We start from the raw sequence: 27,792 nt of genomic DNA, 5'->3' as shown, positions 1-27,792 counted from the left end.
GACCAAAGCGGTTTCTGTGCTGTAGCCAGGCCTGAAGCCGGACTGGAAGGGGTCAAGATAACTAGCTTCCTCCAAGGACCGTTGGAGCTGAAAGGCCACCACCTTCTCAACAACCTTCCCCACAAAGGGGAGGTTGGAGACTGGATGATAATTGTTAAGAACGGCTGGATCCAAAGATGGTTTCTTCAGGAGGGGTCTCACCACCGCCGCTTAAGTGCGGGGGGACAGACCCCCTCCCTAAGGGAGGCGGTAACAACCGCCTGGATCCAGCCCCGTGTCACCCCTGCTGTTAGCAACCAGCCAGGAGGGGCACGGGTCCAGTATACATGTGGAGGCACTCACAGCTCTCATGGCCTTGTCCACGTCCTCAGGGGCAACATCCTGAAACTCAACCCAGCGATGGTCTACCAGATTATCCCCTTGTGCCTCGGCTGGATCTGCGGAATCGGAGTCCAAGTCCGACCGAAACCGAGCAACTTTGTCCGCTAGAAACTGGACGTAATCCTCAGCCCTACCCTGCAGGGGATCCCCCATATCCTCCTATTTAGGAGGGAACGGTTATCCTGAACAGGGCGGCTGGGCGTGACTCAGCGGAGGCAATCAAGGAGGCAATATAACAACTAGTTCACCAAACGGCCCAGAAAGTTAACAACCGGTTCTCCCAAACTAGTGTGAACCGGCTGAATCCCACCATTGATTGAGACTTGCAAGATTGGATAGGTAAACTGACTCTATTGTAATCTATATTGGATCTCTGGATCAGCTGATCCATGGGCTGCGGGCCAAGATTAAGGGGCCTCCTGCACCTCCAAAATAATACGTTCCCCAAAAATAAGGCCAAGGGCTTTTTCAAGGGGCAAAAGAAAATAAGACCCTGTTTTATTTTTGGGGAAACACGTACAATGTATGCTGGAAGAAAGCTAAACGGTACATCTAAAAAGAAGAAAAAAGAGGAAAAGGGGGGGGGGTAAGGTTAAGAGAAAAATCTGAAGTAGAGTAATACAGTACAGTCACTGAAAATAAGTGAACTGAGACTAAAATCATATTTATATAAATCACGACGGACGGTTTTTAATCAACAAATCAAACACAAACCAAATGGAATCATATTTGATCTCCCTGTTTCCATACTAAATCAAAATAAAGTGTGGACAGATTTTGTTTAACTTACACAGGATGTCCGTCCAAGAATGCATAATCACCTCTATGCACACACAAACACACGCAGTGTATATATCACAGTGTTATATCCAAAAGCTCTTCATAAACAGACAAATTCCGGCATTTTGGAGTAGCGTTGAACAAAACATTCACATTTTTGAAGCTTACATTTCACCCAGGAACCTAATTGGCAGCTGCGGAAGACTTTTTCTTCCTCGTATCTCTTGGGGATGAATGCGTACCAGATGTTGGGTCCAGTTGTTATTCGGGGCAAGGAGTCCAGGCTTCTTGAGAACATCTGCAAGGATTCTGATGTTTTCCAAAGCATCAGAGGGCAGAACAAGAAACAATGGATGGAAAGTAATCAAGGAGAGAAGCAACCTGGAATCGAGGAGAAACTTCCTAACCGTGAGGACTATTAATCAATGGAACAGCTTGCCTTCAGAAATCGTGGTGCTTCATCACTGGATGAAGTGATTGGTCTGAAATGGTCTTCAAACTTGGCAACTTTAAGACTTGTGGACCTCAACAAGCATAGCTGGCTGGAGAATTCTGGGAGTTGAAGTCCACAAGTCTTAAAGTTGCCAAATTTGGGGACCCTTGGTCTAGGGTCTACTGCTTGAGCAGGAGGCTAGACTAGAAGACCTCCATGGTCCCTTCCAGCTCAATTCTGATGAGAAAGCTAGAATTCCTTGCTGAGGTTTCCTTGGGACATCAAAAAGTACTGGAACCTGAGATGCTTGGGATCCATTTGTTCCTAGGAGTTTGTGCATTCTCACGATCTCCTGCTTGTATCTGCAACGGAAGCACAGAAGAGATAACGGGTGCTGTACTCACTTCTACGATAGAATCCAGGTGTCCAGCAGCTTCCAGTGTGAAAAATAAGGAGACCAAAGAAGGCAGGAGAGAGGGGAGGGAAATGGACTCACCTGGGAGAGATTTAACCTGTGTCTTCCTTCATCTTTTGGGAAGCAGAGAGAAATGAAGCGTTCATCTTGGGATTTTTGAAAGCTTAGGATGAAGACTGACAATGCTATAGACCAGTGTTGGCGAAATGCCAAATGCCAAAACGGGAGTGCATGCGCAGGGGGATAGTTCCGGGAACCGGAATAACAGCTCCCCAGCGTGTGCACGGGAGCAACAGAAACAGGAAGAGCAGTTCCCCTTTGCTCATGCCTGCGCCAGGAAGCTGAGCTTCTGGTTACCACTGTGCGCATGCGTGCCAATTGCCTGACCTTCTGGTTTTTGGTGCTCCTGGAAGACCAGCTGGAACCTGGAAGAGCAATAGGCAACAGCTGGTGTGCCTGGGGAGATGGCTCTGTGTGTGCCACTTCCGGCACATGTGCTATAGGTTCCTCATCCCGGCTATAGACCAGGGATGTCAAACTGGATTTCTTTGAGGGCCAGATCAGCATTGTAGTTTTCCACGGCGGGGAGAGGAGTGGCAGGGAGATGGGATGGATGCCTCTGGCAGCACCCTGCCGGCCGAAGCAGGACACCAGGGGACGGTGTGCAGCTCTGTCTGCCATTTTCACACCCTCCATGGCCTCCTTCAGTACTCTGCCCCAAAAATGGGCCACACGAAGACCCCCGTTTTCAGCCTCCCTGGCCTCCAGCAGGCTGGTCCTTTGATATTCCCAGGCCAGCTCCATGGGCCAGATTTAAGCACCCTGCAGGCCGTATATGTGACTTTGACACCCCTGCTATAGACCCGAAGAAAGCTTTGGCCTTTGGTCTCACCACCAGATGTTTGTCCATATATTCCTGCAGTTCAGCAACCTGCTCTTCTGCTACCATCGCCCGGGCCAGCAGCTGGCTTCTCTCCCTTTCCAGTTCCACCTAAAGATGTGGGAAGGGAAGGAGAGAGCATGATAGCCAATAACTGAAAGTCGGTTGAGGGGAACTCTCAGCTCTTCACACTAGAGAAGAATCCCAATTGTAAATACTCAACCTACTTGCTGTCAAGGTTCCGAAGGATGCCCTAATTAAATCATGAGCCTCGAGCCAAGCTTCAAAAGAATCCAGTTATTAGGAGCAACATGTCGGCACGTACCCCAGTGAAGCCAGCTCTCCATGTAATTCACGGCCCAATTATGACCGTGTTTCCCCCCTTTCCTATGGCAACTCAACAAGACAGGGATGCTTTGGAGGTGACACTTTTATTATAGAGTTACAGGATCTTGAAACTCTTTGAGTGTGTTTCTTTCCTTGTTTTTATCCTAAAGAGTCACCCGGAGGCAAGATGGCAGGCAATACATTTAATAAATAGATAAATAAACAATTTAATATAAAGAGAGAACTAGGGAGAACTAGGGTAAAATCGGAGATGTTTTCTCAAATTATTTTTCTGTCTCGGGACTCAGACTTCTCTGCTAGTTGCTTTGACAAGTGGCTCTTCCCCCTGTTCCTTAAGGCTATTCTCACAGTTCGATACAAGTACAGAGAGGGTCTCGAAGGAAATATTGTCATGTAGCAACCGATGGGGGGAAACTCAGGGAATGAGAAAGAAACTCAAGATTGAATGTCTGGTATAAGAGGGAAGGAAAAAAGAGTGCCCAGCTTCCAAGATAAACCTTTAACGATAAAGTGGAAGAAAATTATACACTGAGACTTGCAAGATTGGGGTCAGACGTGGCCACCTGTGGCCTTACTCCCAAGTCGACCCCTGTTCTTTAGCTGTTCCCTTCGTCTGGCAACTCTGTGCATGCGCACACTGGGCAGGCTCCAGTTGTTCCTCTGCCCCACTGATGTCTGAGTCCGAAGGCAGCTGATAACTGTCAGACGACCCTGGCCCCTTCTCTGCCTCCGACACAGAGCCCTCATCAGAGCCTTCCACAGACTCCAGGACTGGCCCAGATTCCTCCCCAACCTCCTCACTATCCAAATCTGCTGCCAGCTCTTCTGACGGGCCACAACACCATCTTCTTTAAACCCAAGTAACTAAAGGAGAGTCCCTTCTGAGTCTTTTGACCCCTCACTATCCAGATGTGCACTATACTGTCTCTTATCTGATTGCTCCCTATGCAGCATCTCGTGAACGAGTCTCCCAAGGTCTTTCTCGCATACCAATATCACATCAACCAATAGAGGGACCTGGAAAAATGCACCCCATAGCCCATGCACCCCAATGTCATTTGTTGATTGAGATTGCCACATCCTTGGAGAGTTTTCTTACTTGCGTAGTGTGGGTAAATTCCCGTAGCTGCTTCCTGAGTTCAGCCCAGCCCTCGCTCTCCAGCTGACTATGGACAGGGAGAGGCAGAACACTGTGAATTAAAAAAAATCACCGTTATGAGAAGGCGGGCTTAGCAGTGAGAAGACGGATTTTCAGGCTACTCCTGAAAATCTTCTATTCTGAAGCATTTGGACGGTCCCTTTTTGGACCCAAGCTGTCCCGGAGAGACAGTGAAAGGTAGGAGGAGATCTAGTGGTCCCAGAGACATTCGCAAAGTCTCTGGGGAACTGGAAATAACCTCCTTTGCCAGTGACTTCCGGATTAGCCATAAGGCTAATTGAAACTGCAGGCAGCCCCAAAGAATGACGAAAGTGTTTTCAACTGGTAAGATTATTTTATTACTCAGAGATAAACAGTCCGCCTAAAAATTCAAGCTAATTTAAATTAAAGAACAGAAGAATCTAGTGGCGATTTTGATCTTTTTATTGGTTTTTGGACGGTGGTTATTTTACTTTTTAAATGTTTTAAATGTTATTCACACAGACAAAGGATAGATTACTCCAACATCTCCTCTGATCCTCTGCAAGCGGGCTGTAAACCAATTCACTATAACTTGGTTGTTTACAACTTGACACTTTTATTGCTTGGCTGTATTGGTCTAAGATCTGATAAGATTGCACAGGTCCGAGCCTGCAAATACCTCAGAGCTCTCAAGAAAAATACTAACTGTGTATAAACATGGCGTCTATTCAAGTGTCTATTCAAATTATTTTTTCAGCGCTACAGAAATTATCTGCCACACAGGCTAGAATTGAGAGAAAATTGGATTATTTGGTGTTTTTAGCAACAAAATACGAGGGAAAAATTGAGAATGTTCTTCAAATACAAACTAAGGATGTCAGAGATAAAGATTCTCAATTTGCTGATATTCGGGGCAACTGGTTTACCTCTGAGGGAGAAAAAGATGGAATGTCTGAAGGGGGAGCAGCCACACAGAAGATTTACTTTGAAAGACAGGGCGCAGGAGGAGTGAGAAGCATTAAAGAATTTATACTTTATGAAATACCATCTGCAAAACTTTTGATACCACCACTGAGAATTAAAGACAAGCTGATAAAGGAAATAAAAGGAGGCGGCAGCATTATATGAGAGGCACCATAAGCAAAAAGGTGCAAAGATTTCTTCGTATGGAATTGCTCATAAAGATGTTTGGAGAACTGGACCCACGAATGGCAACAGATTTAAGGCGGTTCTGTTACTGGCGAGACACAGGCTGATAGATGGAAGAGTATAATTTAAAACTAGCTAAACCTAGTTAAATTCATTTGTAATAGATATAGTTGAATAATAATTGATAATGATAGTAATGTATATAATGTTGAGTTGTTATGATAATAATAATTGGATATGAGAAGGGAAGGTTAGAAATATCTTTGGACTATATATAAAGGTTATTAATCACAATAATAATTATTATAAAAAATAAAATAAAACTATATACAGTTAAACTTTAACTAATAGGGGGAAAATGCTATGATATATGATAATTAAATAAAGAAAGAATCATAATAAATTATATACATAGATGAAATTTTTGGTATTAAATATTATGGATGTTTAGCTAAAACTGGATATGAGGATTTGATGTTAATGGAGGATTTTATAAACAAGTAAATGAAATGCCAGCATGTGGTTATGGATTAAATTTTTGGTATAGTTAAGGATGAAGGATGTTTAAACAACTGTAGTCAACTAAAAGTGGAGGTATGATGATGTTAATATGGTAAACATTTGAGTTAAGATATTTGAATTAATATGAATTAATGGAAGAGATGCACAAAAACTTGTTGTAACCAGCTGATATACTTTTTTATAACATATACTTCTTGTGTTTTTTTTCTCTGTTTTGTTTTTTGTTCTTTTTTGTTTTGACTTTTTTCCCCCCACTGTTGTGGGTATGTGTTGTTTATGTAACAAAAAAAAAAAAAAAAAAAAAAAAAAAAAAAATCACCGTTGTTAAGCTGTCGGGGCTGTGCATAATAACCCTTTTACCTCGACTACTGAATTCACTCATTTCTCAAAACATTAAGCCATTAACTAACCAAACAGATTAACAGAGTTGGAAGGGACCTTGTAGGTCATCTAGTCCAACTTCCCCACCTAAGCAGGAGACCCTACACCATTTCTGAAAGATGGCAGTCCAGTCTCTTCTTGAAAGCTTCCAATGAAGAAGCTCCCACAACTATCAAAGGCAACTTCTGTTCCATTGGTTGATTATTCTCACTGTCAGAAAATTTCTCCTTATTTCTAGGTTGAATCTCTCTTTGGTCAGTTTCCATCCATTATTCCTTTGGGTGCTTTGGAAAATAGATTGTTCCCCTCCCCTCTGTAGAAACCCCTCAAATATTGGAACCCTGCTATCAGTCAACCAGCTTTACCATTCACCAAGGTTATATATGCAGCTACTAGGTAAAGATGATGTTGAACAGCAAGGGTAAAGGGCTGTGAGAATAACCTTGGGAGACAGGAGGAAAAGCTGCAGCTGAGACAAAAGCTTGAGGAACGAAATCTGAGTCAAGTGAAGGATAACAAAAAGAGGAGGAAGAAGACAGCAAGGAACAGCAAGGGAAGGATTTGTGATGGAGAGATGGCAACTCAGCTAGCTCTGTGATTGAATATCTACTTTGCATGCCTGGGTTCACACTGGTGCAGTGGCCTAGAGGTGAAGTTCTCGCTTCACAATCAGGAGGGTGAGAGTTCAATCCCAGGTAGAGGCAGATATTTCTCTCTCTGGATACAATGAATATATATCTGCTGAACAAAACTCCACATTGGCAACAGGAAGGGCAAAGGGCCAGTAAAACATTCACCTTCATTCAGTTGCCCAGACTCCACTCCGCAAGGGATTATAGGGTTGTTAAAAGAGGATGATGATGATGCCTGGATCAGTTTTGGATGTTCCAAAACTGCAACCTTATCCCTGGAGAACCTGTGGTCAGACAGGGTCTCTTACAATCCTTATGCACCGTATACAACCACCTGCTGTCTAGAGGGATAGCTGTAGTACCAATACCCCGCAAATGAGGGAGGAGGGAGGAATGAAGAAGGCTGGAAAAGAGGGAAGGGGAAGGGAGACATGGTGGAAGGGGAAGGCAAGGGAAGGCAAGGGAAGGCAAGGGAAGGCAAGGCAAGGAAAGGAAGAAGGAAGGAAAAGGAAGGAAGGAAGGAAGGAAGGAAAGGAAGGAAGAAGAAGGAAGGAAGAAGGAGGAAATGTAGAAAGTTAGTACCCACCCCTCTCCTAGAAAAAGGAGATATTTTATGAAATATTAAAAGGGCTGTCAGCCTCTGCTTTGCTGCTGCTTCGGCTGCCATTGAAACGGGGAGGGTGGGCATGGTATTTGGGAGGGATTTACTACTTGTGCTGGAGGAAGATTCTGGAGTTGTGCTGCCTGTCTTACTACGCATGCGGAGAGGTTCCCACCAAGGCCAACGGCACCGACATTCCATCTTCGTGATGCCTTTCGAAGTTATCTCACACCTGACACTTAGGGGAATTATGATTGGACTGTAACCGGGATGCCAAGGGGTGGGAAATGGGTTATTCTATATATCATTCGCTTTCGCGCCTAAATACAGTCTTCGCTTTGCTACGCTTCTGATCATTTATAATTAGTAAAAGTACACTTGATTTCTAGCAATGGAGTCTCGTGGTTTTCTTTCCTAATTATTCAATGGAGGAGTGCTGACAAGGGCAGAATATTTCCCCCTAAAAGGGAGGCAGAAACTCACAGCCCCCTCCCCACCATTGTCAATGGACCATTAAGGCCTGAGCCAGTCTGTTGAACATAACAAACCTCTTCAGGCAGAGCCATAGTAGGAATTGCCCAAGCCCTCTACCCATCTCACCACATGGCACCTGGGAAGATTACATCACCCAGCAAGGCTCAACCAAGCCTGGGACTCAAGACAGCCTCCAGAGTTGCCCCCCCCCCCATTGGCCAAATGGGAGTCTGACAACCAATCAGAATACAAGCTCAAATTCAAAAGCCCAGAGAGGGCATAAACCAGGGCATTCTCAGCATCTCTGCCCTTCCCCCCAGGACCTCAAATCACGTGGTCCTGCCCACCATCAATAAACCTTCATTCCAAGCAACTTTCAGTTCCCCACTTGGAACTGAACCCAGATGGGCATTTCTTCCGAAGGAAGGAAGGAAGGAAGGTAGGAAGGAGGAAGGAAGGAAGGAAGGATTTGAGAATGAGGAAAGGAAGGAAGGATGGATTTGAGAATGAGGGAAGGAAGAAAGATAGGAAAGAAGGATGGATGGATTTGAGAACGAGGAAGGAAGGAAGAATGGATTTGAAAATGAGGGAAAGAAGGAAGGATTGATTTGAGAATGAGGGAAGGAAGGATGGATTTGAGAACGAGGGAGGGAAGAAAGGTAGGAAAGGAGGGATGGATTTGAGAACAAGGAAGGAAGGAAGGTAGGAAAGAACTGGATGATTTGAGAACGAGGGAAGGAAGAAAGGTAGGAAAGAAGGATGGATGGATTTGAGAACAAGGAAGGAAGGAAAGATTTGAGAACAAGGAAGGAAGGAAGGGCCAATATCAAGCTGATAGGTCCATCACACTATCTAAGGACACTTCACCAATTATGTCGGAAACCCCAAATTTACCCCTGAATAAAGATCCCAAGATTGAGCCAGTGCAAACTCAAACTACACCCTCCTAGATTCTGCACAACAAAAGCCTTCTCTTTTTAAAAAAAATGGAGGTGAGAAACGGTGGGAAGGAGGCCCCACCGTCTTTTATGTTTCCATTCTGGAGGGCCTTTTTTATTTTTCTCCTTCGGGGAGCGCAAATCCCCTCACTTCACTTGTGGGGTGTTGAAGATAGGTGATCTAATCGTGGGGAAATATGCGAGCGAGCCGTGGGAAAGTTCGGCCGAGTTGGTCCGAGTCCCGCATAAGTAAAATATAGTCACTTTTGATGTTTGGAGAATTCTGACGGTAATAAAAGAATGGAATGAAGGGAGGAATGCATTGTGCTCCAATTTACATGCGGAGGGGGGAAAACAGAGATATCCAGAGCTCCCCCTGGAGGGTATGTCCTTTGCCGCCAGGAATTCTCCACCTCCTTTTTCCCTCTCTCTCTTTCAGCAATTTAAAAGAAAGAGAAAACTTTTTTTTTTTTAAAAAAGCCAGATCTGACTCGGAAATGCCATTTATAAAGTCAAATAAATTGGTGTTTTGCAGCAATCAGCCCTGAGTTTTTCTTTCTAATTTTATTTTAGATTGGTGTTTTATCCTTTAGCCCTCTCAAACAGCCTGTTCTTTCTTTTTTTTTGGCCAGATAAGCGAAATAAAGCATTAATAATGTACAAGCTGGGGGGGATGTCCCCTCCCCTTTTGCTGATCGGCCTGTGCCGTTTTGTGAATGTGGGAAGCACTTTTGTTTCCCGGCGTTTTAATGATGTCGCCGGCCTTAATTGTGAATGCCTCCATTGAAAATGCTTCATGCTCTGTGCATTACGAAAGGGGGTAGATAGCTAAATAGTTAAAGGCAGGGTGGATACTTAAGTTTCCTCCTGCCTGCACTGGGGCTCTATATGTGAGTTTTAAAGGGGTTTTTGTTGTCATTGTGGGGGGGGAATGGTTTTGGGTCCGTCCCCGTTTTTGCAAAACGTGATAAATATTGTGGAACGTCTTGCCTTCAGAGTTGAGGCTCTTTTGGCCTTGCGCAAAGGGGTCAAAACTTGGCTGGGGGAGACACGGGCCCACGCATTTAGACTCTACAACAGGAGTTCCCAACAAGGGGTGAGGGAGAGACAATATTCCAGGGGGTGCAAAAAACTGGGTTTAGAAGTTTCAAAATTATAGTGTATGTGCATAATTAGATAAAGGTAAAGGTTCCCCTTGCATGTATGTGCTAGTTGTTACTGACTCTAGGGGGCGGTGCTCATCTCCATTTCAAAGGCGAAGAGCCAGCGCTGTCCAAAGACGTCTCCGTGGTCATGTTGCTGGCATGACTAAACGCCGAAGGCGCACGGAACGCTGTTCCCTTCCCACCAAAGGCGGTTCCTATTTTTCTACTTGCATTTTTACGTGCTTTCGAACTGCTAGGTTGGCAGAAGCTGGGACAAGTAACTGGAGCTCACTCCGTTACGCAGCCCTAGGGATTCGAACTGCTGATCAAGAAGCTCAGTGTCTTAGCCACTGAGCCACCACATCCCTTATAATTATATGCATATAATATTTATTTTTGTAAGGGGTGTGAGAATATCTTGAAAGTGTTCTAGGAGGATAGGGTATAGAAAAGGTTGGGACCTCCTGCTCTAGGAACAGTGCAGAGAAGAGCAACCAGGGGGCTAAAACTATGATGGATGGTTGCAGGAACTGGGCATGGCTAGTCTAGTGAAGAGAAGGACCAGGGGAGACATGATAGCAGTCTTCCAATATTTGAGGGGCTGGAGGGAAGTTCCCCTTGCACATATGTGCTAGTCGTTCCTGACTCTAGGGGGCAGTGCTCATCTCCATTTTAAGGCCGAAGAGTCAGCGCTGTCTGAAGACATCTCCATGGTCATGTGGCTGGCATGACTAATGCCGAAGGTGCATGGAACGTTGTTACCTTCCCATCAAAGGTGGTCCCTATTTTTCTACTTGTATTTTTATGTGCTTTTGAACTGCTACGTTGGCAGAAGCTGGGATAAGTAATGGGGCTCACTCCATTACGCAGCGCTAGGGATTCGAACCGCTGAACTGCCAACATTTCTGATCGACAAGCTCAGCTTCTAGCCACTGAGCCACCCCATCCCTCTACCTGTATTACTTTTACTTAATATCTTAGCTGTTTGGTTTTGCTCTCTGGCTTCTGGCTGTAATAAAGATTTGAATTCATAGGAACCCCATGAAGAGGGAGAGATACTCACCGAGAAGTTGTCCCAGTGGTCATTTTTTCACTTAGTTTTACCTAAAGCAACAGAAACAGGAAAAATAAACAATGAATGTGTGATTCGATTGATCCTGTCTTTATTTTTGTGCAACTCAAGACTTGACACAGTGATCTCCCCTGCTGTTTTCCTCAAAACAACCCTGTGAGGTGGGTTGGGTTTAGACCAAGAGAGAATGGAACTGCCCCAAAGTCACCAACTACCAGGGGTGGGTTCCTGCCAGTTCTAACCTATTGAAGAGGTTCCACAAATCTACAGTGCCGTTTAGAACCGGTTCCAGCTCCCTCTCCCGCCTATCCGCACATCATCAAGATGAAGAGCAAGAGGAGGAATTCTGGGAGTTGAAGTCCACAAGTCTTAAAGCTGTCAAGTTTGAACACCCCTGGAGGGTTTTGTTTTTTCTAAAGGGCTAGGGGTGCAAGGGTCTTGTAACTTGACAGCTTTAAGACTTGCGTGCTTCAAATGCCAGAGTTTCTGAGACAACATTTTCATTGCTAAGCAAGAGTGTTGTTAAGTGACTTTCACCACATGGCTGGCAAGCCACTCCCACCTGGTCACATGGCTGGCAAGCCACTCCTACCCGGTCACATGGCCGGAAAGCCACTCCCACAAAGCAGGCCACAATTATAGAAGAGGTTCTAAAAAATTTTGAAACCCACCACTGCCAACTACCATATTTTTCGGAGTATAAGACGCATCAAGATTTTGCTGAATCAGCTGGCCGGCGGGAGGCATACGCGCATGCATGGTGCAGCTGAGCTTTGGCAACGACTCGCGTGCCAGCAGAGAGGGCTCCACGTGCCATCTGTGGCACGCATGCCATAGGTTCGCCATCATGGGTCTAGGGCCTCCTGCCTGGGCAGGGGGTTGGACTACAAGACCTCCAAGGTCCCTTCCAGCTCTATTCTGAATTATTCCTTTATGTTTATCCTGCCCATTCCTAATGTTGAATGCATTTTTTTAAAAAAAGTTTTTTATTTTTCCTTCCAAATTCATTCTTAGATATACATTCTTAGAATTGCTGTTTAACACTTGCCAATTCATATCATTTTTCCCACCTGTATATTTACATTTTCATACTTTCTTGTTCCTCTCCCCTGATTTAATAATGTGTCATCTGAGTTATTTGTTTCTGTGCTTTGTTCCTTTCTCTTTCTATTTGTCTTTTTCAAGCCAATCATAAAATCACCCCCATGTCCTGTAGTACACTGATTCCTCTTTGTCCTTTATTCTCAATGTCAACCTATTCATTTCTGCACAATCTAATATCTTCTTTATATCTCTCCTTCGGATGGGATTTTGTCTGCTTTCCAATTTTGTGCAAATACAATTCTAGCTGCTGTTATTATTGTACAATCAGATGTGAGTCTTCTTTAGTATATTTCTCTGGTAGTATACCCAATAAGAATACCTCTGGCTTCAATTCTGTGGGCTGATGTATCGTTTTCTCTAACCATGATTTTATTTTAACCAATAGCTTTTTGCGTCTCTACATGTCCCCACATATGATAATAATGTTGAATGTATTGAAGGACAGGTCGATTCAAGGCTAGACCTTCCCAGCCACCCTCATAGGATCCCCTTCCAGGGAAAAGTACGCTGTGGACCCACCTTCATCTGCAGCTCATAGAGTTGTCCCTCCAGATTAGCTTTGTCTTCCCGCAACCGATTTAACTCTTGCGTTGTGTTGGTCAGCAGTTGAGCATCCGTGATGGAGAAATGATGCTCCGGTGGGCCAGGATCCAGATCATGAGAGCCCAGCAACCGGATTTGCTCACGTTGTATCCTATCACCAAGCAAACATGTCATTGATCATTGGCCTACAGTCTCTGCTCTAAGGATCTTGACAGTACCAGAAAGATTACTAAAGCTCTTCCAACACTTTGCTACAATGATGAATGGTTGCAGGAACTGGACACGGCTAGTCTACTAAAGAGAAGGACCAGGGAGACTGGATAGCAGTCTTCCAATATTTGAGGGGCTGCCACAGAGTGGAGGGGGGGTCAAGCTATTTTCCAAAGCACCCAAAGGTCAGACAAGGAATAATGGATGGAAACTGAGCAAGGAGAGATTCAACCTGGAAATAAAGAGACTTTTCTGATGGTGAGAACAATCAACCCATGGAACAGACTTTGTCTTCAGAAGGTGGGTGCTCCATCACTGGATGAATCCTAAGTTGCATTAACAGAGGGATACAGTCAAGATCAAGGGCTCTATAAATCCACTCTCTAAAGCCTTAGTAAGATCACACCTAGAATACTGCATCCAGTTTTGGTCCCCACACTATAAAAAAAGATGTTGAGACTCTAGAAAGAGGGCAGAGAAGAGCAACCAGGATAATTAGGGGACTGGAGGCTAAAACATACGATGAACGGTTGCAGGAACTGGGCATGGCTGGTCTAGTGAAGAGAAGGACCAGGGGAGACATATTAGCATTTTCCAATATTTGAGGGGCTGCCACAGAGAGGAGGGGGTCAAGCTATTTTCCAAAGCATCCAAAGGCAGACAAGGAATAATGGATGGAAACTGAACAAGGAGAGATTCAACCTGGAGATAAGGAGAAATGTTCTGACAGTGGGAGTAATCGACCCATGGAACAGAAGTTGCCTTCAGAAGTTGTGGGAGCTTCATCACTGGAAGCTTTCAAGAAGAGACTGGACTGCCATCAGTCAGAAATGGTGTAGGGTCTCCTGCTTGGGTGCGGAAGTTGGAATAGATGACCTACAGCATCTTAGCCACTGAGCCACTGCGTCCCCTTCTCTTACCTGTAGGCAATGAGTAGCCCCTCATGTTTCCTGACCAAATTCTGCATGCGCTTCTTGTAACCACGAGCAGCTCTAGCCAGCTGTTCCTCCCGAGATTTATAGGAAGCTCGGATGTCTTTCAGCATGCTGTCCGCAAAACGCTTCATTTGAGGGGTTCCTTTTTAGCCGCTGGTGATTTACTATCGTGTATTCCTGGAAATACAAATGCATTTGGTGAGACTGCAGAACGGGGCACCCTAGCATTAACTGCTTACTCCTTCATCAGCTCGCTCTGCTGCTTTTTAAAAATTTGTTTGTTGATTAGATTTTTATCCACATTTATTATTTTGTGAGTAGCTCAAGGCAGTCAATATATCTAATACTCTTCTCTCCTATTTTCCCCATAACCATCCTGTGAGGTGGGTTGGACTCAGAGATGGACTAGCTTAAAGTCACCAGCTGATTTTCAATCCTAAGGCAAGACTAGAACTCACCATCCCCTGGTGATTGGCCCAAAGTCACCCATATGGCTTTCATGACTAAAGCAGGACTAGAACTCACAGTCTCCTGGTGAATGGCCCAAAGGCACCCAGTTTGGCTTTCATGCCTAAGGCAGGACTAGAACTCACAGTCTCTTGACAATTGGCTTGAAGTCACCCAGCCAGCTTTCATGCTTAAGATGGGACCAAAACTCACAGTGTCCTGGTTACTAAGCCAGCACCTTAACTACCACATCAAACTGATTTCCAATTCTCACCACCCTCCTGCAGTCTAATTTGTGCCTTTGTGGTTTGGCTTTCAAAACGTGGCAAACAGCTGCAACATGGGGATATCCCATCATGGCACCCAAATATGGGGCGGTTTTCTTTCGACTCTGGCAATTTTTGGCTGGCTCCTGATTTGGATGGCTTTAATGAGGTGAAGCAAGTTAAGAGGGGGCAGTGGGAATTACTTCCTCCCCCAGTGAGAAATGCTTACCGCCAGATCTGTAATGTACTGAACAAGGCGCGAGCGGTATTCCTCATTCAGCTCTTTGAGTTGTAACTGCAGCTGGGAATTCTGAGACTCGACCTCTTGAAGATGGCCTTGGGAGGACAGCAATATCTGTAGCCCCAGGAGAGAAAAATGTACAGGGAGTCCTTGACTTACTACCAAAATTGGAGCTTGCTTTAAGGAAGGGTCAGCAACCTGCAGCTCTGGAGCCGCATGTGGCTTTCATCCCTCTGCTCTGGCTCCCTGTCGCTGGTCAGCCCCACAATTTTGAGAGGTGCTTTCGTTGGGAGGGGGAGAAAGCATAGTGCGCCAGGAGGAGACTCTATGGCAAGGGGCAGGTTTCCAGTCAGCTCCACATTGATAGGGCTTTCGGTTAGGACAGGTAGAAGGAAAAGGATGCCGCGCTAGGAGGAACCTCTATGGTGGGGAACCGGACTTCTGGTTGGCAGAGGAAAAAGGACGTCACACTAGGAGGAGACTCTATGGTGGAGGAACGGACTTCCGGTGGCTCCAGAATTAGTGGGGGCTTCCGGTTAGGACCTTTGTGGCTCTTTGAATGTTTAAGGTTGCCGATCCCTGCTTTAAAAGAATGGGGACTGGTATCTCCACATTCCCAAACACTCTTACACCTTTGAATCTGGAGTGCTGGGATATTCTTTGTTAGATGGATAAAATAATAAAAGTGGGATGAAAAATATAAAATACTAAAAAAGAGGTTGGAAGAATGAATGAATTAGATTGTCTTGAGAAAAATTCTAGTGGGACTAACTGCAATATCTATTTTAGGCTTTTCTCAGCTAAAAACACTGGTAGGTCTGTTTTTCTCCAAGGTTTTAAAGAGCAACAAAGCTTGGCAGCTATCAAGCTGGGTGCTCTAACAACTGACAAAGGGAATAAAGGTTGCTGCATAGAATTATTTCATTTGTTTGCAGGGGAAATCTCCAAGCTTGGCAACTGGAAGATTTGTGAACTTCAGCTCCCAGAATTCCTCAGCCAGGATGGGAGTTAAAGTCCACAAATCTTCAAATTGCCACATTTGGAGACCCCTGCTCTAGAACTATTATAGTGGGTTTTTTAAAAAAAAAAACCAACAGATTAACAGATTTGGAAGGGATCTTGTAGGTCATCTAGTCCAACCCCCCCCAAACAGAAGACCCTACACTATTTCTGACAAATCACAGTCCAGTCTCTTCTTGAAAGTCTCCAGGGATGAAGCTCCCTGGCAACTTCTGTTCGATAGATTGATTGTTCTCATGGTCAGAAAATGTCTCTTATTTCCAGGTTGAATCTCTCCTTGATCAGTTTCCATCCATTCCTTGTCTGGCCTTCAGGTGCTTTGGAAAATAGCTTGACTCCCTCCTCTCTGTGGCAGCCCCTCAAATATTGGAAGACTGCTCTCATGTCTCCCTGATCCTTCTCTTCACTAGACTAGCCGCCCAGTTCCTGCAACCATCCATCGTTATGTTTTAGCCTCCAGTCTCCTCACATCCTGGTTGCTCTTCTCTGCCTCTTTCTAAGTCTCAACATCTTCATCATCAAGTTGACCCCCCCTTCTCTCTGCAGCCCCTCAAATATTGGAAGGCTGCTTTCCTGTCTCCCCTGGTCCTTCTCATCCCTAGACTAGCCATGCCCAGTTCCTGCAACTGTCCATTGTATGCTTTAGTCTCCAGTCCCTCATCATCCTGGTTGCTCTTCTTTGCACTCTTTCTAGAGTCTCAACATCTTCATCATCAAGTTGACCCCCCCCATTCTCTCTGGCAGCCCCTCAAATATTGGAATGCTGCTATCATGTCTCCCCTGGTCCTTCTCTTCACTAGACTAACCATGCCAGCTGAAAGCCATTGTTGAACCTCTAATTCTAGTAATGGGTGATGAAGCCAATTTATCTTGCTTCGCTCAGCCCTTTGAGGTAGTCCGAGAAAAAGCACAACCTTGAGTACTAGTGCTATCTTTATAGTACGGTTCCATTAATGGACTCTTGCAAGTCTGAAAGTTCTCTTCCCTTCCTTTGCTTTTACTCTCTGGAAAACTAGGGGGTCCCGAAACCCCCCCATGCTCTGCCTCCTCCTCTGAGCTGAGATCAGAGGTGGCATTTAGCCGGTTGGACTGGTTCAGGCAAACCGTGGTGGAAATTTTAAATAGTTCAGAGAATCGGCAAATATCACTTTGCGCAGCAGAGCGGATTGTCGGACGAATCAGCTGAGCTAAAAAACAGCTTCACTCACCAGCGCTGACACCGAGGGCGGTCTTTGAGTGCAGCGTGAAGCACGCTATCATAGAACCAGTAGGAAAAGATTTTGAATCCCACCACTGGCTGAGATACCTTTCAGCTGGTTTTCCAATCTCTGACTCTCCCTCCTGTCTGCCAAGGCCATTCCCGCATACCATTACCCATCCCTTTGCATACAAAGCAGGACCAATTGATTCTCACCACCGACTCTTCTGCCAGTTTATGCTGTGTGTGCCGAATTTCTTTCTTGGCCTCCTGCAGTTCCTTGCCCATGGTGATCCTGGAAACACAAAAACAACATACCCATATTTTTTGTAGTATAAGATGCTTCAAGTATAAGATGCATCTAGTTTTTGGGTGAGAAAAACAAGAAAAAAAATCTGCCTCTGCCTTCCAGCAATTTGCCTCCTTGCAGCAAATAGCAAACAGCCCATTTCAGTTTGGCTTTCAGCACAGCCTGATTAGCACAAGCAGCTGATTGTCAATTGGATTGGCCTCCCCACGATCAGCTGTTTCAGGCTGCATGGATTGCCATAGCTTATTGCTGCCTCCGCGTGCCCCTTTTTCAGCCTCCGCATGCCCCATTTTCTGTCCATTCCGGGTGACGTGATGCAAAACCAGTCTCCTCTGTTTTGAAACCCAAATTTGGAGCCTGCAGTTAGAGGAACGGATCTCCAAATTGTGTAGCCAACCGATGACTTTTCTCTAGCCTACTGATCGTTTTTCAACCTGGAAGAGGTTGGCAAGAAAACATTATTAGTTGTAGTATTTGAGAAATAAAAGTTCAAGGACGATCACTATCCAATCACAATTCGTAATTTCCATCTGTCAGAAGTGGTGTAGGGTTTCCTGCTTGGGAGTGGGGTTGGACTAGATGACCTACAAGGTCCCTTCCAACTCTGCTAATCTGTAATCTGTAATTCCAGAAGAGATCTGGAATAACCTCTCTCAATCCTTGCTCTATGGCTGCTCTCCATGGTCCTGAACTCAAGTTCTGTTGCTCCCCGCCCCCTTGTATTGCTGACTCTTTTAATGATTATTTTGAGTCTCCTCCTCTTCCTCCTCCACCTCCACCTCCATCTCCTCCTTGAGTTGGGTGAAGCATTTGAGATGTCCACGTATATTTTCCTGCTTTTCTTTTGAGGCCAAGACAAAAAAAGGATGATATTTAATAATTAAAAAGGAGGAAGGAACCACACAACAATGACAACATCTATCATCTATCAACTTTGGGACACAAAGTGAAGTCCTTGGATATGCTAAGATAATCCAGAAAGAGAAAATTCCTTTAGCTACAGGTTTACTTTAATACATAAGCAAGTCTCCAATCTTTGAATTTCTTAAAATGCTTTTCAATGTTGTGATCCAGTGCCTGTAAAAAGGTGAAGGAGAAATATATGACAATGCATTACAAGCCTCTTCCTTGGGCAACAATTTCCACTGCTTCTTAATGAAAACAATTGAATAGAAATAGAATCAGAGTTGGAAGGGACCTTGGAGGTCTTCTAGTCCAACCCCCTGCTTAGGCAGGAAGCCCTACACCACTTCAGACAAATAGTTATCTAAGATCTTTGCTTGGCAACTGGCTTGTATTATGATTATTGTGTTGCCCTGGATCATGCACCTTCTGACATCTAAGTCCAATGGAGGAACAGATTCACTGTGGAACAGATTTCTGTGCCACTAGCTAATGACTGCAGTGGTTCACTTAGAATAGAATACAGAGTGGAAGGGACCTTGGAGTCTTCTATCCAACCTCCTACTTAGGCAGGAAACCCTACACCACTTCACACAAATGGTTGTCCAATCTCTTCTTAAAAACTTCCAGTGTTGGAGCACCACAACGTCTGGAGGCAAGCTGTTCCACTGATCAATTGTTCTCACTGTCAGGAACCTTCTCCTTAGTTCTAAGTTGCTTCTCTCCTTGATTAGTTTCCACCCGTTGCTTCTTGTCTCACCCCTCAGTGCTTTGGAGAATAGCTTGACTCCCTCTTCTTAGGCTAAAATGTTCGAAGCCCTTAAAAGCTGCAAAGCATGCTACTCTGTTGGTTTTAATTGGGACTCGGGTATGGCGATCTTACTCACATTCTCTCCTCCAATTTCTGTTGCTGGGAATTGTACATTTCTCTCATTTTTTCCATCTCTTCAGCGATGTGACCATGGTTTCCAATAACTGTTGAAGAGGAAAACAATCACTCAGACAGATGCGTCTTCATCCCTGTTCATCCTGAACATTTTCAGTCTGATTCAGGAGATTATAACTCCATCATTTGGGGGACGAAGAGGCTGGGCCCCTCAACTCACACTTTTCTCCAACTTTTGACGTTCTTGTTCTGAAGCCACTGCCACATCTTTGGGCTAAAAGGAACGAATCAGAATGGTAACACATGGAACCAACAGGACAATCCCTACAATCCAACTGAAGAATATAGAATTCAGAATAACAGAGTTGGAAGGGACCTTGAAGGCTTCTAGTCCAACCCTTGCTGATCAGGAAACCTTACACCAGGGATGGCTAACCTTTTCCCCATCGTGTGCCAAAAGTGGGGAGAGCACGGGGGGGCAAGCGTGCGTGTGCTCTCCCCCGCGCATGCCCTCACACACCACGCATCCGTGGGTAACCACACTCCCTGTGGATGAACGCACGCCCCCTCCCTGCACATGTGCATGCGCCCCCCTCCCCCACACTTTGGGCACACGATGGCACAGTGGACCCATTTTTTGCCCTCCCCAGGCTCCAGTCTTTCTAGGAGCCTGGGAGAGCGAAAACGGCCTCCCCCTTCCCCCACAGGCCTTCCAAAGGTCGGAAATGGAAGCCCCCTGAAGCCTCTGGAGGGAGAAAAACGGCCCTATGGGCAACCTGGAAGTTCAGGAATGGACTTCCGGTTTGCACATGGGGTTATTTTTGCCCTCCGGAGGGCGAAAAACAGCCGAAAATGAAGGCCAAAACCAGCTGTCCAACATGCTTGTGTGCTGGAGCTCACAGGCAACACCTCGCCTGCCCTAAGAAATGGTTCCATAGGTTCATCTTCATGGCCTTATACCATTTAAGTACCAACTAGGAGACACAAAAGATCGCCAAGAGACACAGCTCAACTAAGAGACACGCCTAAAAGTTGTCACTGAGAGACAACTAGATCACAACTAAAATGTGAAGCCTCAGATCTGAATGCCCTTGCCCCCAACATTTAAAACCACGTTGGAAGGTTGAATCAACCTTGAGCAGGTCAGGATCGAACTCCTGGCAGTCGGCAGAGTTAGCCTACAATATTGCATTATAACTACTGTGCTACCAGGAAGGGGAATGAGAAAGGGAATTAAGAGAGGAAGGAAGGAAGGAAGGAAGGAAGGAAGAAGGAAGAAAGGAAGGAAGGAAGAAGGAAGGAAGAAGGAAGGAATACCAATAGCACTTAGACTTATTACCGCTTCACAGTGCTTTACAGCCCTCTCTAAGCAGTTTACAGAGTCAGGCTATTGACCCCAGCAATCTGGGTCCTCATTTTACTGACCTCAGAAGGCTGAATCAACCTTCAGCCGGTCAGGATCTAACTCCGGGAGTGAGCTGTGAGTTAGCCCTGCAGTTCTGCATTCTAACCACTCTGAGCCGCCCAGAGTCCCAATGGGAGTGGGCGGCATACAAATTTCATTAAACTAACTAAACTAAACTAAACTAAACTAAACTAAACTAAACTAAACTAAACTAAACTAAACTAAACTAAACTAAACTAAACTAAACTAAACTAAACTAAACCTGTGCCACCATGGCAGAAGCTCAAAGAATACCTATACCTTGACTTTGTGGGCAGAGAGGCGATGGACCAAGGTTCGCACCCCTTCACTTCAGCAACGGTTCTTCGGCTTCAGCCTGGGACTCTCTGTTCTTGGTTTGGAGCTGGTGTGGATCCTCCCGCTTGGACTTAACCAAGTTGAGTAACTCCCTGCTCAGTTCTTCATTCTTAGTGACCTAACAAATGAGAGAGTGGATGAATACAGTGATCCCACCCGCTCATCCACATCTCCTGGAGATTTCACTGTTCCAATGTGAGATCATGTAGGACAGTGGTGGGATTCAAATAATTTAACAACTGGTCCTCTGCCTTAATGACCAGCTGGGTAGGCGTGGCTTGGTGGTCTTGTGACTGGGTGGGTGTGGCCAACTCAGTGTCACTCAGGTCAATGGGAGCTTAGCCTTAGTTGTTACAATGGTAATAAGGGTTAATTGGAGAGGCAGTTTCTGTAAGCAGGGCAATAAAGATTAGGCTAGAAACAACACCAGAATGTTTCTTTCCTGCCTTCCTTACAGGATTAGCCGTGTAAAGTGGGAAAAAGCAGAAGGAGATTTCTTCCAAGAACCGGTTCTCCAAACTGCTTAGAAAGTTACCAACCGGTTCTCCCAAATAGGTGTGAACTGGCTGAATTCCACCACTGATGTAAGACATGAATGCATGTCTGGCCCACAACCTGGAAGAGGGGGGCATGCATGTGCCAGAAAATGAACTTCCAGTTTCTGGCGTGCGCATGTGCCAGTTAGTCTTCCAGATACTGGCAGGTATGCATGCACAATAATCAGCTGGCCAGTGCACATGCTCACACTTTCTTGGTTTTTAGAACCTGATAGTTGCCTAGCATCTGAAGCAGGTGAAGGATTACTCATGAGCTGTTCATACTGCCTGTTCGTTCTCCTTGTCCAATACAAGGTAGTTGCTCTTCAAAGCAAGGTACTCGTTCCCCAGCTCCTTGTGGTCCTTCTCCAAGGTGTGCAGGCGCTCCTGCAAAGCATCACGTTCTCCAGTGGTCCTCTCATCACGGAGCTCAATCTCCAGAATACGATTCTCCAAGTCCAAGACCTGGGAGAGTAAAAATCCAGAGAGACAAATGCAGGTCAAAAATAAGCCTGGATCAAGAATGGAGATAGGAAAGTAAGAACACATCTTAAACTCACACTTCCCGTGATGCAACTGTATCATGGAGGGTGAAATGTGTTTGTTAGGAAAGCTCCCCATTGGGAGAGCGAGTGCGTTCAGAGAAGCGTTGTGAGAGTTGTGTTGGAGAACACACAAACCAACATACAGACACACTGCAGTTTAAATAGACTTTTAATTCGTGGAAATAGAGGTATCAGAGTCCATCAAACAATCCAAGTCATACACGGATAAGACAGTCAGTCATCAATGTCTTTCAGTTAAGGGATAATCCAAATACCATAGTCCATAAACATACAAAAATCCAGTACTCAAAGTTTGCTAGAAGTTGCAAAACTTACAATAGCTCACGGCACTTTCTAACAGCCAGCTTCCAAAACACTCAGATCAGATCAGCCCAGCATGTAACAAACACAGAGAGCTAACAGTCATTCTGGCTCCCTCTTATGGCCGATTGAGGAAAACAGCAACCAATCACATTTTACAGTATGATTTAAAGAAACAGGTACAACATTGTTACATGATTTATATATTGCCAACCCAACCATTAGATTAGATTCCTACAGTGTTCAGGGCAGGGGTGGGCTGCTGGAGGTTTGCAGGGGTTCGGGAGAATCTCTAGCTAAGATTCTGTGCAACTCGGAGAACCCCAAATCCCACTCCTGGCTGGCCCCGCCCACCCCTCCCCTCCCAGGATCCCCATGCAGCCCGTTTTGGATGCTAAGTGCAGGGCATGCCTGGAGGTTTGGAAAGGGCAAAAAACAGGCCTACTGGAAGTTTGGGGAGGCCCATTTCTGGCCTCCACAGGGCCTCCAGAGCCTGGGGAGGGGCGTTTTCACCCTCCCAGAGGCTCGAGGAAAGCCTCTGGAGCCCCAGGAGGGCAAAATGCCCCACCCCTTCCATGGTACAGGAGGCTGACTAGGCCGCACCCACTATGGCCACACCCACCCAGTAACCGGGCAGAGAACCCCTTGCTAAAAGTTTTGAAGCCCACACCTGGTTGAGTGGACATAGAAGTCAGCTGGGAAGGAGACCAAAAGTGACAGAAAGTATGGGGCGGGAGGGAAGAGAAATTAAGTATCAGTTTATAAAGGTGCAATAATGAAGCTGCCTATGAAAGATGACCTACCAGATTCTTCAGTTCAAAGTTCTCCACTTCATTTTGTTCTCTTTTTTTATTAGTTTCGATCTGGAAATCGACAAAGTCTTTGGAAATCTATGGAAACAGATACATCAAGCTTACTTTGTACCCCTGGGGGGGGGGGAACAGCAAGAATTTGTCCCCTACATCTCCTTTTAATGACCCCATAATCCCTTGTATGGTGGAATCTGGGCAATTGAATGGAGCAGAGTGTTTACTGGCCGGATGCCCTTCCTGTCGCCAATGTGGACTTTTGTTCAGCAGATATTCTCATTGAGCCCAGAGAGAGAAATATCTGCCTCTACCTAGGATTGAACTCACAGTCTCCTGATTGTGAGTCGAGAGTCCACCTCTAGGCCACCGCACCTCTCAAATTCATCCCCTACATGCCCCCTTAAAACCAAAACTGGCGTTGTAGGTGGCCCTAGAAACCGTTGAATGTGACCTTCTGCATGAGGGACATTTTTATTATTTCCACAGAAAATTGGCCACCCTTGCAGAGCTGATGTCTGGGCTTATTGAAGAGGCCAGGGTTGTGGTAGCAGTGAGGAGGTTGGGGAGGAGCATAGGCCAGTCCTGGAGGCTGGGGAAGGCTCTGATGAGGGCTGTGTTGGAAGCAGAGATGGGGCCGAGGCTGTCTGGCAGTGATCAGGTGCCTAAGAGCTAGGCAGCAGTGAGGCAGAGGAATGGCTGGAGCCTCTTCCCAGTGTGTGCATGCGCAGAACTGCCAAAAAAAAGAACAACTCAGAAATCAGGGTCGACTTGGGAGTAAAGTCACAGGTGGAAGGTGATTGGCCCCTCCCATAGGAAACAAAAGAGGAGTGAAAGGGGAGGGGCTTTTGCAGGAAACAATTCTTTCGTTCAGTCATTAGATTCATTTCAGGAGTGTGAAGATCTGTCTGTGAATCCCGAGACTCTGTGCCCAGTCTTTCCTTGCACAGCACTCTCATTTGGAAAATATTTACATGGCAACTTTCCAAGTTAGATAAGGTTTGTGGTCATAAATACTCCTTTGAAAGACTATTTGCCAGGCCTTTGCTGAAGGTGAATGGGAGGAATTCACATTCATTTAATCAAAGGGGTTTTGTCAGGACCAGGACTCTGCCTCCTGCTTTTTGGGAAGCCTAGTTCAGAACGTCCATTGCCTCAAACCCAAGAGGAAAGGACAAAATGCTATTGCAGGTCAACAGAGCAGCAAATTCATCCCCCTGTTACCTTGAGCTTCTCCTCTTCACTGCGAATCAGCCTGGAGGAAAGGTCCGCCTTGGAGATAGTCAATTGTCCCAGCCTCTCCTGCAATTCTCCCACCTTGCAGTAGAGCCTTTCATTTCGATCTTGCAGCTGAACCTGAGTGAGGAAAGAGGAAAATTCCGTGCTCCTGCAAAAGACTTTAATTCTGACAAGGTGATACAATCAAGATCAAGGGAGGCACTAATACCACTCTATAAAGCCTTTAGTAAGACCACACCTAGAATACTGCATCCAGTTTTGGTCACCACACCATTAAAAAGATGTGGAGACTCTAGAAAGAATGCAGAGAAGAGCAACCAGGATGATGAGGGGACTGGAGGCTAAAACATAGGAAGAATGGTTGTAGGAAGTAGATATGGCTAGTCTAGGGAAGAGAAGATCAGGGAAGACAGGATAGCAGTCTTCCAATATTTGAGGGGCTGCCACAGAGAGGATGTGGGGTCGAGCTAAGCACCCGAAGGCCAGAAAGGAATAATGGATGGAAACTGACCAAGGAGAGATTCAACCTGGAAATAAGGAGGAATTTCCTGACAGTGGGAGCAATCAACCCATGGAACAGAAGTTCCCTTCAGAAGTTGTGGGTGCTTCATCACTGGAGGCTTTCAAGAAGAGACTGGACTGCCATCTGTCAGAAATGGCGTAGGTTTTCTTGCTTGGGCAGGGATTGGACTAGATCAGGGGTCTCCTACCTTGGCAACTTTAAGGCTTGTGGACTTCAATGCCCAGAGTTCCTCAGCCAATGAAGTTGGTTGAGGAATTCTGGGAGTTGAAGTCCACAAGTCTTAAAGTTGCCAAGGTTGGAGATCCCCGGACTAGATGACCTACAAGGATCCTTCCAACTCTGTTAATCTCTAATTTGCAAACTTTCTGTGTAAAAAGTGCCTTAAAAAGCTTCCAAGATTTGGCACTTTTAAGTGAACTTCAGGTCCTGCATGGATGTTGGTGAGGTCCCAGATCTGGCCAAAATTGCACTGAGAGATAGAGGAGGATGAGATCTTGAGAATTAGAATGCAATCTAAAAGTTGATGGATTTAAAGTGACAGCAAAAGGAGAGGAAGATGAAGGCAAAGTTAAAGGTGAAAATGCTATTCTTCCTTTCAGAATTGCAGATTTTTGAAGGATGCTAAAGGAGTGGCTAAGATGCTGATTTTATCAATCAGAAAGGTCGGCAGTTCGGCGGTCAAATCCCTAGCGCTGTGTAATGGAGTGAGCTCCGTTTCCCCTGTCTGGGGAAAACCAGATGGATTGGTCCAGGCCATCTCCAACACAACTGAACAGAAGAAAAAATTAAGTCACAGGGGGTATCACAATAATACCATCGAGTGGATTTCCTTCTCCTGGGTTTTGGGAAGGGATATCTTTGCTGTTTTTCCTCATAGTTTTTTTTTAATTATATCATAACATATCAATGGTAAGTTGTGTGATGCACCCTGTATATTTCCTGCTTCACAGCTGCCAGCTGCCCTGCCAATTTTCAACCATTGTGCTGTGGAATTCAGGAGCTGGTTTGCAGGAACCCTAAGAAAATGGACAAGTTTGAACATGGCAACTGGATTATCTCTGGTTTGGGATTAGGGAGAAGATATAGGCAGCTAGCGGTAGATAGATAGATAGTAGATAGATAGATAGATAGATAGATAGATAGATAGATAGATAGATAGATAGTAGAGCAATAGCACTTATATACCGCTTCACAGTGCTTTCCAGCCCTACCTAAGCATTTACAGAGACACCCTCTTCCCCCCAACAATTTTGGGTCCTCATTTTACCCATCTCGGAAGGATGGAAGGCTGAGTCAACCTTGAGCCTGGTGAGATTAGATCTGCCAAATTGCAGGATGGATGGAGAGATGGGTGGATGGATGGATGGATGGATGGACGGACGGACAGACAGACAGATGGATGGACAAACAGATGATAGATAGATGATAGATAGATAGATAGATAGATAGATAGATAGATAGATAGATAGACACACAGACAGACAGACAGACAGATGATAGATAAACAGACAGACAGACAGACAGACAGACAGATAGATAGATAGACAGACAGACAGACAGACAGACAGACAGACAGACAGACAGACAGACAGATAAATGGATGGATGGATAGATAGATAGATAGATAGATAAGACAGATGATAGATAGACAGATAGACAGATGATAGATAAACAGACAGATGATAGACAGACAGACAGACAGACAGATAGATGATAGATAGATAGATAGATAGATAGATAGATAGATAGATAGATAGATAGATAGATGATAGATAGATGATAGATAGATAGATAGATAGATAGATAGATAGATAGATAGATAGATAGATAGATAGTTCGTTCTCCCCCCAAATGGTACAGAATTATTTTGAAGGTTATAGATAGTTACAATAGCTGTTTGAAACGGAAGTTTAAAGGAATAAAACTCTTCTGGCTATTTCTGCTTCCTGGACTTTGGTTATTATAATACCAATATAACAGGACAGCAAAGCATTTATTTGAAACTCTTCAACTTTTTTCACCCACTTACATTTTCATTGGTGAGGCACTGAACTTGCTCACGGAAAGTGCTGAGGTCACTGTACTCAGGACCTTTGGCCATGGAGTCCTAGCAATGAGGATGAAGCTTTGCCTGCACGGAACAAAATCCAGGATATGTCTGAATGGCAAGGAAGGAAGTTTCCCTTGTTCTGGCGGGTGAAGGCCGGGTTGCTATCAACTCCAGTTGCTAACAGGCGTGGCTCTCGGCTTCGTAGTAAGGTGCAGAGAGACGGGTGTGCCTTCCTCCACCAAAGAATGCAAACAGCTTAACAACTCCAATCAAACTTTCTGGAAGAAGGCTATCCAAATAAAGATAAAATAAAAATAAAGATTGCCCCAGAAAAAGGCTGAAATGGGATTACACATATACACCAGCATTGAGTTGGTGTGTCAGGTTTTCTCTTTGGATCAAACCAGGGGTGAAATTCAGTAGGTTCTGACTGGTTCTGGCGAACTGGTAGCTGAAATTTTGAATAGTTCGGAGAACTGGCAAATATCACCTCTGGCTGGCCGCGCCCCCATCTATTCTCTGCCTCCCGAGTCCTAGCTGATTGGCTGTGGATTTACAGTAACTTTCCCCCTGGAGTGGGGAGGAAATGAGGATTTTACAGTATTCTTCCCCTGCCACACCTGCCAAGCCACGCCCACCAAGCTACACCACACCCACGGAAACAGTAGTAAAAAAA

General features: G+C 45.3%; 1 protein-coding gene across 1 annotated transcript; it reads right to left on the bottom strand.

The window, feature by feature from the left end:
• Positions 1 to 879: 879 nt before the first annotated feature.
• Positions 880 to 27,167, bottom strand: CCDC78 (coiled-coil domain containing 78). The gene is given in 18 exon segments (XM_032231030.1): positions 880 to 933; positions 1,887 to 1,960; positions 2,904 to 3,000; positions 4,337 to 4,427; positions 11,263 to 11,303; positions 12,895 to 13,069; positions 14,049 to 14,205; positions 14,785 to 14,935; positions 15,006 to 15,131; positions 17,452 to 17,530; positions 19,336 to 19,423; positions 19,551 to 19,608; positions 21,040 to 21,088; positions 21,090 to 21,214; positions 21,918 to 22,097; positions 23,302 to 23,388; positions 24,529 to 24,660; positions 27,096 to 27,167. Coding segments are annotated over 18 exon segments (1,836 nt in total).
• Between the last annotated feature and the right edge of the window lie 625 nt (positions 27,168 to 27,792).

The sequence above is a fragment of the Thamnophis elegans genome, chromosome 14 (assembly GCF_009769535.1).
Source record: "Thamnophis elegans isolate rThaEle1 chromosome 14, rThaEle1.pri, whole genome shotgun sequence".
Lineage (NCBI taxonomy): Eukaryota > Metazoa > Chordata > Lepidosauria > Squamata > Colubridae > Thamnophis > Thamnophis elegans.
This window is presented reverse-complemented; position numbering and strand designations above follow the sequence as displayed.